Source organism: Phalaenopsis equestris, unplaced genomic scaffold (genome assembly GCF_001263595.1).
Source record: "Phalaenopsis equestris unplaced genomic scaffold, ASM126359v1 Scaffold000761, whole genome shotgun sequence".
NCBI classification, from domain to species: domain Eukaryota; kingdom Viridiplantae; phylum Streptophyta; class Magnoliopsida; order Asparagales; family Orchidaceae; genus Phalaenopsis; species Phalaenopsis equestris.
In genome coordinates, this window is record NW_018165201.1 from 3,486,644 (window position 1) to 3,501,939 (window position 15,296).

Genomic DNA, 15,296 nt, shown 5'->3' on the forward strand with positions numbered 1-15,296 from the left:
CAACCCATATAAGTTGGACTGACCGAGGGGCGAACTCTCCTTCTAGTCTTATGTGCTATTCAAATTCTCATGAAAAGGCTGAGATTCGAACCTCCAACCCGAGGGTGGCCGCTGCCAATAAAGCAGAGCTCGCACACATAATAATATAAATATATATTAATAGTGATTCTCAAATATTTTAAATTTAAAATACATCTTTTTCAAGCATAATGTCATCTCCCAAAAGAGCCCTTAAGAGATGTGGACAGCTCAGGACATTAAATACTGCTTTTCGGCCATACACCTAGCCGATGTGAGACTATTTATCCGTGACAATAAACTCGTCACAACAAACTATCATTAATGTAACTAATAGAATTTAAATATTAATTAAAATCCATTACATACTTCTTAGTTAGAGCTGTTAAAACGCTGGCCAAAATTCGACCTTCTAAGCTTGGCCGTTCAAATCCAATCAGATGGCTAACATGAAAAACGAAAAAGCACATTATTTCAAATCCTTTTATCACCTGCACGTTGCTTCTTCCACGCACCACTTTCCCCGCTCCATTTTCGGAAAAAGGACGGAGAAAAAGGCGCGGCGCTCCAGTGCCATTCTGCGCCAAATAGCTCTTTCTGGTTTCTCTCTCTCATTATTTGCGCTCGAAGTAACACTGCAGAGCACTAGTCGAGAAGATCAAAGAAGTTAAAATTCCCTTCCTTCTCTATCCATTTCATGTCTCCTTGTTGTTTTGAACTTCTTTGAACTGATCGTTCCGATTGGGTGTACTTATAAAACATGTTTTGGAGAATCATGATTCAGTTTTCGTGTTTTCTTTTGTTAATGTAATAGTTATAAAACATGGTGTGGATAATCATGATTCAGTTTTCGTGTTTTCTTTGGTTAATGTAAAAGTGGAGTTGAATCGTTGCTTTTATGCGAGTTTTGTGGAAACTAAATGCTTAGATTGAGAGATTCATATTTAGAGGGTGTTTTTTTTTTTAAATACATGCTATAGGGTTTGATCGGAAACTTTATTATTGGGTGTTTTTGGAAATATTTTGTTATTTTTTTGTGCATTTTGGTTTGTCAGAATTTTTTATTGTACTTGTCTAAGGTTGTTTAGAAAACGAATTCGAATATTCAATGAGGTTTTGTATAATTTCTTTTAATTTTTGAAGCACGATGTGCGATGAAAAAAATGATGGATAAAACCGAAAGCAAAAAGGTTTCTATGATTGATATTAACTTTAGTTTTTTTTTGTTGTGGGCTCTGAAAATCTCCACTATGCTTGTTTGATTCATCTGAGTGATTATGGGTTGAATTTTCAGCAGGCTAATTAGATATTTGGATCAGATACCATTCATAAATTTTACTATAATGAGGATTTAAACACCTAGTTTAAAAATTTTTATTGGTGCAAGCCAATAAGGGTAATTATTTTAGGGGCCAGCACACTTATAATTGGTGCTTGACATTCTGGAACTAGTTTTGTTGATATCAAAATGTGCGACAAACATGAATTTCACTGATAGTTAATTAAACCTTGGGTGAGAGAACTTACTTGACATAGAGAAGTTGTTTGGGACTTGAATTCCCAAGAAATGTCTTCGAAGATGGGGGTGTGAACTAATGCCGATTTGGCAAATTGTTGGGAGTGGGAGTTCTTGAGAAGAAAGATGCAGGCCATTAGATTGAATAAATGAACTTGGTGGAAAGTGTGAGTTATTGGGATGAGATTGGAGGTTACAAGCCCCTCGACTGGCTAGCTGAAGTGGGGAAGAAGAGTGTGAATTTCTAGGACGAGTTGACAAGGCTCTAATTTCTCTAGGTAAGCCATTGAAAGGTCATCGAGAGAAGGCAATTTTTTGGAAAGAGTTCCTAAGATCTAATTTTTTTTTGGAAAACTCATTGAGAATTTGCTGAAAAGAGTCTATTTCCCTAGAGCTAGTTTATGAGACATCAGTTTATCTAGAAAATTACCTATAGAGCATTGAGAGCAATATTGATCTCCAAGGGGTGCTATTTCTCGCGATGAGTTATTGAGGCACTAATTTTTTGAGGAAAGCATTGAAAATGCATCAAGAGGTAATGCTCTTGTGAGAAGCCACTGAGAAGAGTGATTCCACAAGGATGTGGTTGGTTAATGGCCTGCAATAATGAATCTCTTTGAGATTTGTGACTTCTTGGGATGAATTGATTACGACTCACTGGAAGTCACTAAGAGCGATCAGATGGCGTGTAATATTTGTAGAGTGGGAGAAGTTTGGAGATCCTTTAATCTTAGTGTTGTGTGAGTAACCTAAGGGGGGGAGATTGTTGTTGTCTGGCTCAAGAGATTTCCAAACAGATGCCTTTGGGCGACTTTAAGTGGATTTGAAGTTTTAAAGATGCCCTAGCTTTTTCTAGGCAGAGTCCTAAGGTTAGGTTGCTTATGGGTTAAGCCTTAGATTGAAGGACTTTAGAGTGGCTAAAGAGAGGCTAATAAATGATTAGCTTAATGCAAAGCTTATCCACTTCTCTTCTGGCATGTGGAGTTGCCCAAATATACCATATTTTCTTAGCATTTATACCATTATATATCATTTTCAAGACTCTTTAGCAGCTTATTCGTATGTTTGAGTGAGAAAATTAGATTCATGCATATCAAATGAGTGTAAGTTGTTTGAGAATGCTCAAAGTATCTTTTAGATCTTTATTTTATGTTATTTTATCTACTAATTTTTACATGATTTCTATTGACTTTTATTGATTTATTTTTGTATTTTTTGCTCATTTTTTTGGTCAAAAAGAATCATAAAGCTTCAAGAGCATTTCTTCCTTTTAATTTCGCTCGACTACAAATACTTGCTATGTGATTTGAACATGAATATATGGTTCACATTTTTTATAGTACGCTGCATGCTATTTGAAGTGGCATAATCTGGATGAGATTTTACTTAGAGAAGGACACACAATGATTTCTAACCATTGTGATTTCAATTTTTTTGTTCTTTCTAGCACCGTTGTATTCATTGGTGTTCAGTTGAGATTTGCCATTTTGCAGCTTTGCACATGCTTTGGAGTAGCAAGTGCTTTGTGGCACAAGTTAATTTGAATTGATTTTTCTTTCTGAACCGTATTGAATATTCTAAAATCATTGACTCAATTTTTCGCACACTTGTTGGCTACTCCTTTCATTGTAATGCCCTCGTGATTTTACATTGCACACTATTGGTTTCATTTTACCCATTTGCATGATTTTTGGGCGCAAATTTTTTAATTTTTGCTCTTTTGCAAGTTGGCTTGATAGAATGCATCTTGACATAAATTTTTGACCAGAGTTTGTAGTGTTTCTGTTGATGGTGAAGAGTTATTGTCACATTTGAGTTTTTTTGGCTCTTTTGATGGTATTGTAGTACATTTTTAGATGTCTCGTGTATATTATATTCATTTTTTTTACTTATGAGATCCATCTTTGTTGCATTATTTTAGTTCCAAAGACTTTTTTGCTAAACTTTGTCTATAATTTATTGGTAAATTTTAGCAGTGCTTTTATATCACACTCGCGAATGGGTATCAAAAAGTGTATCAAGTCTTTCCACACCGAGAAATAGATATATAGGTATTGTTTGGGAGGAACATGATAATCGAAGTGAAGTCATCAACCCCATAAAAGAAAACTTAAATGGGTGGTGCATGGAGCACTTGGTTGAGTAATCTTCATGTACACCATAGTAAAAAAGACCTATGTGGACATCTAGGTGCTATATGGGACATCATGATTGATATTAAATTCCCCATCATGCCAAATAAGACTCGTGGTGTACGGAACATCTAAAAGACAAAACTTCATGTCTACTGCACCAAAAAAAGGCATGAATAAACATCGAGTCCTTACCTACACAAAACAATTAATGATCTTAATATAATTTTTCTCTCATGTAAAGAAAGATTTATATGGGAGGAATGTAAGGAGCTTGTGAGTACTTCATGTTCTTGTGCGATCTTGGCAAGCCACTCATGGAGTAGGAAACCTGGAGAAGGAAAGAGGGTCAAGAGGGAGTCGAGAACGAAGATGGGTTGGGATTGAGTTGGAGAGATAAAAACGAGACGTGTGGCTTTATATATGTTATTTTTATTTAAATTATTTCCTTGGTGGTATTTGAGAAGATGGTGTATTCATTGTCTTCGTTATATGGGGTGCAAACCATCTATCTCACACGCTCATGCATAGGAAAAACACACACACACACACACACAAGGCCTAACTAAAATGTAAAATCTACTAATTGTTGCAACTGGTATAAAGGTTTATCATCTATGCAAATCCATACTGATAGTTTACTTCTCTTGAACTTCCTCTGCTATCTCTACAGAAATGAACCGGACAGGGTTTGTGGAGATTGGCAGTATAGATGGATTACCAAATAGTTCCTCACCTGAAATCAGGAATTCAGCTCTTAATCCATTCTCCCAGTCCTCTACCTCGCACAATTTTCTGCCAGAATGCAGACAGTTTTGGAAGGCTGGAGAATATTCTGCTGGTGATGCTCCTCGATCATTCTTGAAGAGTAAGAGTACAATTATTTCAAAACTATGTACGGGCATTTGCATTCGTTCCACCCGATTCCAATGTATTTACATATCTCATACTTAAGCTTTGCTTTTTTACATCTATACCACCAAATTCTTTCATATCACATCAAAAACACCCCTTTTCATGCATTGGTAAGGTGGCATACAAGTAAAAATTTAAGTATAGGTGTTAGATATGTAAATACATAACAATTGAGCAGTATGTATGTAAATCTTCTAAATATATATTATAGATTGGTTGATTAACTTCTTGCTGAATTTGCTTCACGTAAAACTATTAATGCCAGCATATCAAAATCGCATGCGTGTCCATCCCAAATTTCTACATTCAAATGCTACTTCACACAAGTGGCCTTTTGGCGGTATGCCTTTTTTATTGTTTTTTTTTTTGTATGAAATGAATGTGTTCATTATTTGTACTCTTGATTTATCTCACAAATGCATGGACTTCATTGTAATCTTAGTTTCGTATTGCAGCCATTGCAGAGCTTCTTGACAATGCAGTTGACGAGGTATCCATCAATATTTTTAAAGTTTCAAAATATTCTCCTGTTTGTTAACGTGGTGCCATTTTAGTCTAAGAGTTTATAAAGTCACGAGTCCCGACTCGACCTAGGCCTTGGGCTTGGTATTAACTAAGGCGGGAGCGGATGATGGAAATAAATATTCTTTTATTATATGTCTTTCACTAAAAAAATTAATGTCTAAATATTGATTAAATGAGTCACTAAAGAAAACAATTAAATTAACAATTAAAAACTACTTTTCTGTTGTTGATATTTCATTTTGTACACTTTAGCTCATATAGTATTTATTTTATTTAAAAGCTTAAACTTGAAAAAAATAATATCATGAGTTATCTAAAGAAAACACGAACAATCATAGTTTCAAACTAACACAAGAAAAAGAAAATAATATGCATGTTTATCTTTCATATTTCATTTTACGAAATCATATAATAATAATCTAATGTATTCATGACATATATTAAATTAAATAAAATCTAAACTTATGACATGCTCTAACTTTATTTTTCGAAGTTTAATATTTAGCTGTATTTTTTTGTGTTATTAACATTTACATTTTTCTTATGAGCACCATCAGAACATAACCTAACACACCACTGATCAATATTATCTCGTCGGTATATCGGTTCGTGATTTGATTTATACAATTATATAAGGTGAAAACGTGTCTACTTGTCTTTGTTTGATATTTTCCCATCGGTACAATGATTAGTGATCTAAATATCATAATCGTCTGGGTTGGTAGGATAACATCTATGCTAGTTGGACATTGACTTCCCCCACATTTACCATAAGAAGGGGAACTCCTCTTAGCATGCCATATATAAGCTATTTTATTTTTCATAACATACATTCTTCTTTTACGAGACATTTTACATTTATCTACTAATGAATAATTGCACTCATACTAAAATTATAGGTCATGAAATAAATTGATTTATACACCTATACTAGAATTTATGTCATATAATAATATGATATCTTCTTAGAAAAACTATAATGCGATAATCTTTTTTTAGGAAAATTATAATACAACTATTTATACAACAATTTTAACATGTATGTTTCATGACTATCAATATGAAGAATCATATATAATTTAGTTACATTTACATAAGACGTAATAATAAAAAACTGTAAGCAATAATATATTTAAAAATAATAAATAAATTAGAGCATAATTATTCATCTTAATTTCTCTTGATTCTCCTTAGGTTGAACCTTTTGACACCTCCTCTATTTAATGTCTATAAATATAAATCATAATATTACATTAATCATTTAATTTTATTTACATTGAATTTGCTATATCATTCTTTATGTCTGACATTAATGGTGGATTGCATCTTAAATTAATAGTTTCATTTGATTTTTTTTATAAATTATTTTGAATAAATTTTTTGAAATAAGAACATACCTGTTAGGAGTCATACTCGAAAATAATTTATTCATGTGAGAAATTAGGATGAATAAATTATTTTCTTGGATTAAGAGTTATTTTTTTTCTATTTTATATTTATTTTTTTGGATTAGGAGATATTTTCTTTCTTATTTTAATTATTTTTTATTTTATGTTGTTTTCTTTATTTCCAAATTATTATTATGAATTGATTAATTAAAGATATTTAGAGTTATATCTTTCCATTCATATTATTTTCTTTTTATTGTATTTCCTATTCTGCGATTCATGTAAGAGTTATTTATATCCACTTTCACATCAATGAATATATACCGACTTAATTCCACTTAATTTCGCTTAATTACGTGTTATTATAAATTTCAACATGGTATCATAGCTAAATTTCGTACCTTAGGTTGTCCTTCGAAAGCTTCTGAACTCCCTGCCATCGTCCTTGCTGGAAAGGAGGGACCTTTCTGCAGGCTCTCGCCGCCGGAACAAATCCTTGTAGGCCCTCCGATACCACACAATTCTAAAGTTTGGTGCCTTCCGGAACAACAGGAATCGACCAACCTGCACAGAGCTGGAGCTGCGACTTGCATAGAGTGGGAGATGCGACGGTAGCTGCAGCCTGTGCAGAGTGGGACTTGCAACCCGCGACATTGTTCACGAGACCCACGCGTTCCCTTTGTGACGACCTTGTGGGAGCCAACAAATTGAGAGCAATTCTTTCTCTTTAGTGGAAATCACTTTGTCTACGACTTGCGAGCACAACTTAAATCGAATGAGCAGGTCTCTGCAGCCCCAGAGCAATTGCCCTCAAAGTCTTGTGCGAATCCCTCCATTGCTGCAGACGCGAATCCCAGCTCTGGTGGAAATCCCACGTGACTTGTGCCTACCCTGAGCCGAGCTTCTGGAGAGGAAAATCAAATCTTCTATTTCTAGTAGAAATCATAGTGCCAAGAGGCAAATTTCTCTTTCTAGGGAAATACCAATGTCAAGATGAAGGGGAGACTTTCTCTATCTTGTGGAAATCCCATGTGTGATTTTGATCCTGGCTGCGGTTGTGATCGGGATCGGCTTGCTCTGGCAGCTCGTCATTGGAGAGGCAAACAACATCATCGGAGATTAATAAGAACGGGATAGGCGACGATCTCATCGAGGAGCTACATCTTTCCTGTTTGCTGAATCCAAAGGGATTTTTATTTTTGCATCTGTTGTTTTGATCCTTCTCTTCCTTGGCGCTGCCAAAGGATTCAACACAAAGCAACAACTTTGCACGTACATCAAGTTCAAAACTTGATATCAACCCTTTCTAAATACATTTTTCAATGTAATAACTTTCTTGTTGGGTGCAGTTACGTCAGTGGCTTTTGGTTTTTAACAGTCTGACTTTCCTGATCTCTAACAGATCTCCAGCAATCAAGCTTTCTAGTTTCCAATGGTTTGGCTTCTTTGATTTTCTGCAGGTCATTACTGTTGGAGGTGCAGTTGTCCCTCAACCTTCTTTAAAGGTCATTTCCGCTGTTTTTCACAACTGTTCTCTGCAGTAGTTCTGCATCTTGGTTTTCAGCAGTCCAACTTCCCTGATTCCCTAAGTTACTCGCTTGGCGCCGCCTCTTTGGTTTCAATTACAATAGTGAGGGCGCTTGGTGGATATATGACTAGGCAAGGGTAGTGTCCAGTGATGGCCTCAAACCAACTTTTTGTACAGTCAATGCAGTGGTTTATTTAGTGCAGGTATTTTTGTGACTGCTTATGTGATGGAAGCCCATCAAGTCACTATCGTCTAGTTCAAGTTATTTTTCTGCAGGTGCTTCTTTTTCATGTTGCCCATGGTTTCTTTCTTTACAATGAAAGATTTTTCTTGATGTTGCAACACTTTCAGGTCGAATCAAAAGGAAGACACAAGAAAATGCATCGAACTCCAAATTTTTTTTTTGCAGCAGGCCTCCTCTAGAGCTTTTCCGTCAGCAGGTTCTCCTCTGGAGCTTTTTCCTGTATTAGACTATCCTGCAGAAATTTTCTTGTATCAAGCCTTTCTCCAGAGCTTTCACTGCAACAGTCCATCAACCTGAATTCTTCCTCTAGCACGTCCTCCTCTGGTGCCTTTTCCTCCAACGAGGCCTACCTTAGTTTTTTTTCTCCTGGAGGCCATACCCTGCAACTTTTCCTGTTGGTTATTTACTTCCCTGCAAACTCCCCTGTAGAATTATTTGTAGGAGCTTTTCACTTACCTACAGACACTGTAGTAAAAAATAATCGTAGTATGAGACGAAGACTTCAAGTTCTACCTCTCAGGATCTTGCTCCTCCATTGTTTGGTGTTTTCAAATCTAAGTTGAACATGATTTTCAATCATGTTTCAAATTGATGTGGATTGTTAGAAGTTATACTATGAAATAATTCATTTCTTTAAGAAATTGTGATTATTTACTTGGATTAAGTTATTTCATTTCCCATTTTATATTTATTTCCTTGAATTTGGAGTTATTTTCTTTCTTAATTTAGTCATTTTTTTATGTTGTTTCTTTTATCTCCAAATAATTATTATGAATTTATTAAATAGAAATATTAGGAGTTATATTTTTTATTTCATATTATTTTTTTTTATTGTATTTCTTGTTATAGGATTCATGTAAGAGTTATTTTTACCCTCTTTCATATTAATGAATATATAACGGCTTAATTCCACTTAATTTCGCTTAATTTCACATTAATCTAAATTTCAATAATACCTCATATAAATTTTTTTGGTTTTTTTTTCTGTGAACACCTTTCAATTATTAATCTCGTCAATTAAAATCTTTTGATTTCTATCAATGATTAGAAAACCCAAATTAATATTAATATTAAATAATTTGAATATAACTTTCAATATATATATATATATTGCCGAAAAAAGTACTTTTCATTGATATACAAACACGTCTAAGTGGGCAGGTAATTCTAACAAAACTCGAAAAAATCATCTACGAGATTACACAACCCTAAAAATAATCTCCAAAAAAGAAAAATATAGGTAAAGATATATAAATCAGTGCATCCGTTTGAGAAGAGAATATTAATCATGGCGGGTAGGTTTTGGTCCCCCCTAGTTCTAGAGAGGGAGCCCAACAACAAACTGTTATGTGGGCTTCCACAAAAAACTATCAAATTGTCATCTTATAACATCCCTTTCTTCTTCTTCTTGACTTTATAAACCTTCCATTTTTCTAGTGCATGACCCATCTAATGAATAAGTTGATCATCAATGGAGAACTCACCCTGGTGGGTATGTTGATCCGTAAATTGTTGAGCAGTTTCAGACTGCTGCACACCTTGATCTTGGCACGCCTCCAATACTTGAGTACCATCTTCTTTTGCAAGAAGTAGTTCCATATCTATTAGAATATCATTTGCTACAACCAAATTTTTGGTAGCAGTGATACCCAATGAAGGATCAAGAATCTCAGCAGGCTTGATTATAGAAGGGTTCTCATCAGGTTCAATTGGGGAAGTAACAATATCATCCCTAGTTGCATCTTCAACCATAACAACAGTTGGAATGGATGATTCTTGAGTTGTTCGGTTAGCCAAATCAGTGGCTAAATCAAGTTGCCCTGGTCGGTTAGGTCTCAAATTGGGGTGGTGCCTGAAACATTTATCTAGTATGTGTCCAAACATCTTATAATGACTGCAATAGTATGGTCTTTGTTCCATGACAATTCGTTGCCAATACCCATTATGTGTAGTTCCAAGCTAAATCTCTTCAACTTCAGGCAAGACAATATCTCTCTACAAGGATCCTGACAACATAAAGTCTTGTGAGATTGAAAGTAGGTATATCTAATTTCATAGGTCTCCCGAGTGTAAATCAAACGGAGTAAAAAAACTTGATAGTTGAAAAAGTGCAGCTTAATACTAGACAATTTAAACCAAGTTGGTACTATAGGTGGTTCTTGGCTTGGATCAAAATCGAGAGATCACTTGAGCAACTTCATATAGTTTCCATCAATTTTGATGTATTTCATTAAGATCTTGACATAGTTTTCTTCCTTTGTCAATTATATCATCACATGTCTCTCATTAAAGTGACCCACCTTCCATTGTCCTACTAGTTTGAGATCTGTAAAAACTTTTCTTCGGGATGCCCCAGTTGAAATTTTCTAACGAGTTTGCATTTGCAATTTTTAACTACATTAAATAATTGAATATCTGAGAAAATGAGAGTTGATTTCCCGCCACTCCTAATTTTCTTAATAAACGAGGAGTCACATGTCCTTTCAAAAGAATCATGATAAAGCTTAGATGATATGCAGACGCCACATAATCAAAGCCCTTTCCAGCCACATCAACAAAAGGAAGCCTTGCCAAAGGGAGGAGGGAAAGCGACGGCCATAGAGGCAAAGGAACTGTAGAACAACTTATGGAAAGGAGAGAAGGATGCTGCGGGAGGAATTGTCAAGCAAAGGACGAGAACCTGTTCATCCGCAATTTGACCTACGGTGATGTCGACGACTTCGCGTAGATAGCAAGCGAGAGGCTGGGACTCGATGAGGCGACGAAAAATGCGATGCGATTCCACTCCCTTCTCCTTCGAGCACGATGAGGCGACGAACAACTTGTTCATTCTCGTTCCGGCGCATAGATATCGAAGGCCCGCCTCTTTGCTCTTTTCTTCTCTTTTCGATCGACTAGGGAATGAGGCTTCCTCCTCTTGTATTGTAGCAGCTCTCAAGTCCTTCAGATTCTTCTTTCTCACAAGCGAACACAACGCAACGACCGTTGTGATTGTCTACCACGCTGGCTTGGACACCCTTTGGTGAAGCCACTATAAGCGGCGACTTTGTCTTCTTGCCCTCGACGCACTTGAGTGTCGAATCAATGGTAAGAAATGCCAACTTCCTTCCCTCACTCCACAACAAGTTATGAGATATACACAACCTTCTTATTTTATTTCTTCATTCTCATTCTCTATTCTCTCTGTCATTATTCTGGTTTCTGCTCTCTTCCAATCTGTGTGTCGTTTTGTTCCAATGGGGCATGCAACCTCTTAAAATGAACCGTAGGGACGCTTATTGTTAACTTTCTATTTGATTAATAATAATAATAATAATAATAATAATAATAATAATAATAATTGTATTAATATTATTATAATGTCATTATGATTATTATTTAAATTTTCAGTTATTACGATAAAAATGTTATATTAGTCCCTAAACTCTTTAAATTATGGGACTTTTTCTGCCCATGTTAAAAAAATCAGGGGACTAAATTGATACTGTAATATTCTGAGACCCCCTAATTAGTGTCAAGGCATTATTTTGACACTTTTCTCAATATTTTTGGTTTGGTTAGAGTGAGGGTGGAAGTTGTATTAGTTTAATGATGTGTATTTGCAATTTCCTATCTGTTTTTTTTAAATGTATTCATAATTGTTCTAGTAAATTATGTGAATTATTATGATTTGACAAATTCGAAAACAGAACTGATGTCCGTAAGGAATGCATGACTTGGAATAGGCATGCAATAGGGCAACTTCAGTCATTATAGACGAAATAGCAAACTTTGGGAACAGTCACGGCCTGCTGATTCAAGGTATTCAACTTACTAATACTTCCACAGTTATAATTCATAACAACATTTGCATACATACCGCTCGATTCCTATTTATTTACATATCTAATATAGACTTTACTTTTATATATTTATACCACCCAAATTTTTTGTATCTTATAAAAATTACACTGATACACCATTAACAAATTTTCATCATCTTATATTTATCTCGAGGTGTTGCATGAAACTCGAGACAATTTTTGAGCAGAGAAAGCTCAAAGTTCAATTAAAATTCATCTAGAACTTCGATTTTAACAAACTTACAGTCAAACTGACCGATTCAATGAGACGAATACAATGACACTAAAGTTAGTTTAATCTAAGTCAAATCAAACCTAGATCAAGTCGTTAAATCATTTTTGAAAATATTCGGTGCCCAATTAGAATGTCAAACGTATTCTAAATCTGACAAACTTATAGTTAGATCGAACATCTCGATAAGATAGATCCAAAGTGCCTAAAATCACTCAATTCTAACATCGTTAAAGCACTCAAATGTTCGTTGAACGCCGTCCAATGAAGGGTATTTCTTTGGGCCATCCAATGGAGTGGTATGATTTCTTTTCTTCTTGCCAGGAGGCATTTCCTAAACTCTGTAAATGAAGCTCAACCCTCTTCATGAAAGGGGGGCTAAATCATAAGCTTGGAGGAGGATCAATAAGAGAAATTCCAGTGTTTTGCATTGAAGATCCGACAAATGCTTCTTGCTCATGCTGCCGCTGACCACCGTTGTCCACAACTCTGCAACTGTTGTTGACCACTGCCGGCCGCCTTCTGCTCGCAACAATGAAACGCAGTGTGAAGTAGCGAGCAATGTTGCAGAATAACGAAATAACTTGTTGAACAATGATCAACTTTTTAGAGTAACGAAGCACTGTGCTAAGAACAAATGTCGCGAAACTGCGAGGCATTCCATGAAGCAGCGTGTCTTTTAGAAAACCTCGCAATGACTCCCTTTGAAGATGGTGTATCGAAGTTCCGACTGCTGTAACCGCTTCCAACCATTGTGCAATGAGTCTTGCATACGAACAATGTAACCATGTGACTTTTTCTTGCTTGTGGGAGAACGATCTGTATTTGTACTCATCAAGTTGTAGTGGATTATCTTTGAATCGGTCAGACTTAGTGATTTTATCTTTCTAGGTATTTTGCATAAAGATTTTTGGTACATCCACTTGTCACTTTTATTATCTGAATATATGTTGGATTCTCATGCAATGCTAAGACAATGATTCTTTACTTCACTGACGCAAATTTCTTAGCACACATAAATTTGACATTGCTTGTGGGAACCCCATCCTACCACCTAATGACCTGCAAAACTTGCTAAAGGACCATTAGACACAATACTCACAATAACGGGACATCCCGCTCTAACTCCCACCATTCAATGGGACAGTCGCCGAGTCAAATACATTCTTCTACCATTTCCAGCCCTGAAAGTAGTTATCCTTCCGACAAAGGTGCCTCAGGCTCCTCTCTGAAGGATTGAGTGCGCAATATGGAGGATTCTCAACGCAAGATACTTTAGCTCCTACGCGAAGCACGACCGCTGATGTCTACACAACAAGTACAACAACCTACAAATGCTCCGCTTGAGCACATTTGTACTGAGCTGCCTTCCCACGATGGAACCCTTCCTTTGTAGGATGCAAACCTCCTTGATACTGCGAGTCTCACTCATCAGTTATCACAACTAGACTGACCGATAACTCTACGACGCTAATGGGAGATTTGGCCCAGCCGCATCCTGCTGTCACTTCAGAAAATTTGATCCTTAACGAGTTATGACGACTGGTTCGAGAAGAGTTCTCATTATGGGATAGTGATCGCTTCCCCTCTCGTTGCAAATTTCAAGAATCTTCATGCTTGGTAGAGGTAGTCATCCAACACCCAATCCTAGGGGGTTTTAGGCTCTAAAAAATTGATTTATATGAATTGGTTATTGGCTCCTAGGGGGTTGACCACTATCAAATTTTCATGCACATTCAATGTGTTTATGATGCATATCTCTGGCAAATATTTACTACCACTCTTAAGGTTCAAGCCCGCACCTGGTCTGGACACCATCCACACTTTCAATAAGCTTGTCAAGTTATTTGTGGATTAGTTCATAAAGAATGATCAAATATTTATCCCATTTATCATGAATTCGTCGATGAAGGGGAATCGCTGAAGGAATGCTTCTGCAAATTCTTTACTAAAGTTCGTAAGATCCCAGGGGTAGATCCTCAACTACTAAGGGGACTCTTTCTCGGAGGGTTCTTCTCATGACTTTTCTACTCATCTTGTCGATCGTGTTGAAGCTCAAATCTCTGCATGTGAAGGTATCTGTGCACACAATGAATAATTCAAGCGATTTGAGGGCAATTGCAAGAGTAATGTCAAATATGTCGATCAAACCTCACAACGAAAGAAGTTCGATCCACAGAAAAATCATGATTTACCTTATCGACCCGTGAAACAATGACAAATTTGAATTAGAGAATAAGTACACACAATTCAACACATCACATATTAATGTTTTAATGGCCATCAGGGATGAAGAGACCGTCAAGTGACCAACAATTAAAAAATTCAGATATTGGAGATCAATCTCAATATTGACATTTTCACTGTGCAGAAGAATATTGAAGAGAAAGATGTTTTGACTTAAACTAAGAAATTGAATGTCTGATATGTCAATGTCACGTGCCACTATTTATAAGAATGGGGTGAGAAGAGTCAAAAGAAAATTGTCAGGATTATTGAATCAGAAGTATAACTACAAATTATCTTATATGAGTAAATGACTTTTTAATTTTATATTAGTATATGAATTTTAAATTCTATTTGGTAAGAATTTTCCCATTGCTTCAAAGAACTGTTGTGCAATGAATTTTCTTTATTACAATTGAAGTTTTTTTTATTCTCTCTTGAAAGATTTTGTGTAGAAAGGCCTATGAGGACAAGTGACAAAGAAGGTCTCCACCTAAGCCTTTGGAAGGCGAGCACATGAGACAGATGTTGATGAAAAGCTAGTAGTGGATACGTTCCTAACTAGAAAGATTCTTTGAGGGTAAGTGACAGACAATGCCTCCAACCATACCCTTGGTATACAAGCCCAAAAAGCAAATCTCAATGAGAAACTAGTAGTTGATGTATTCCTTATTAGAAAGGCTCCTTCATGGCAAGTGTGTCGGCACTATTTTTGGTGTAGGGTTTGCCC

At 35.9% G+C, this 15,296-nt stretch overlaps 1 protein-coding gene across 1 annotated transcript in view; it reads left to right on the top strand.

Moving 5' to 3' along the window:
* The first annotated feature begins 520 nt into the window (after window positions 1-520).
* The window catches only part of LOC110031002 (protein MICRORCHIDIA 6-like), a 61,590-nt gene continuing 46,814 nt past the window's right edge, over window positions 521-15,296 (top strand). The window contains exons 1-5 of the mRNA XM_020734018.1: window positions 521-684; window positions 4,340-4,534; window positions 4,847-4,921; window positions 5,037-5,071; window positions 11,992-12,067. Coding sequence (XP_020589677.1) covers window positions 4,342-4,534; window positions 4,847-4,921; window positions 5,037-5,071; window positions 11,992-12,067 — 379 coding nt within the window. The 5' untranslated portion in view covers window positions 521-684; window positions 4,340-4,341. The remainder of the gene's footprint in view (window positions 685-4,339; window positions 4,535-4,846; window positions 4,922-5,036; window positions 5,072-11,991; window positions 12,068-15,296) is intronic.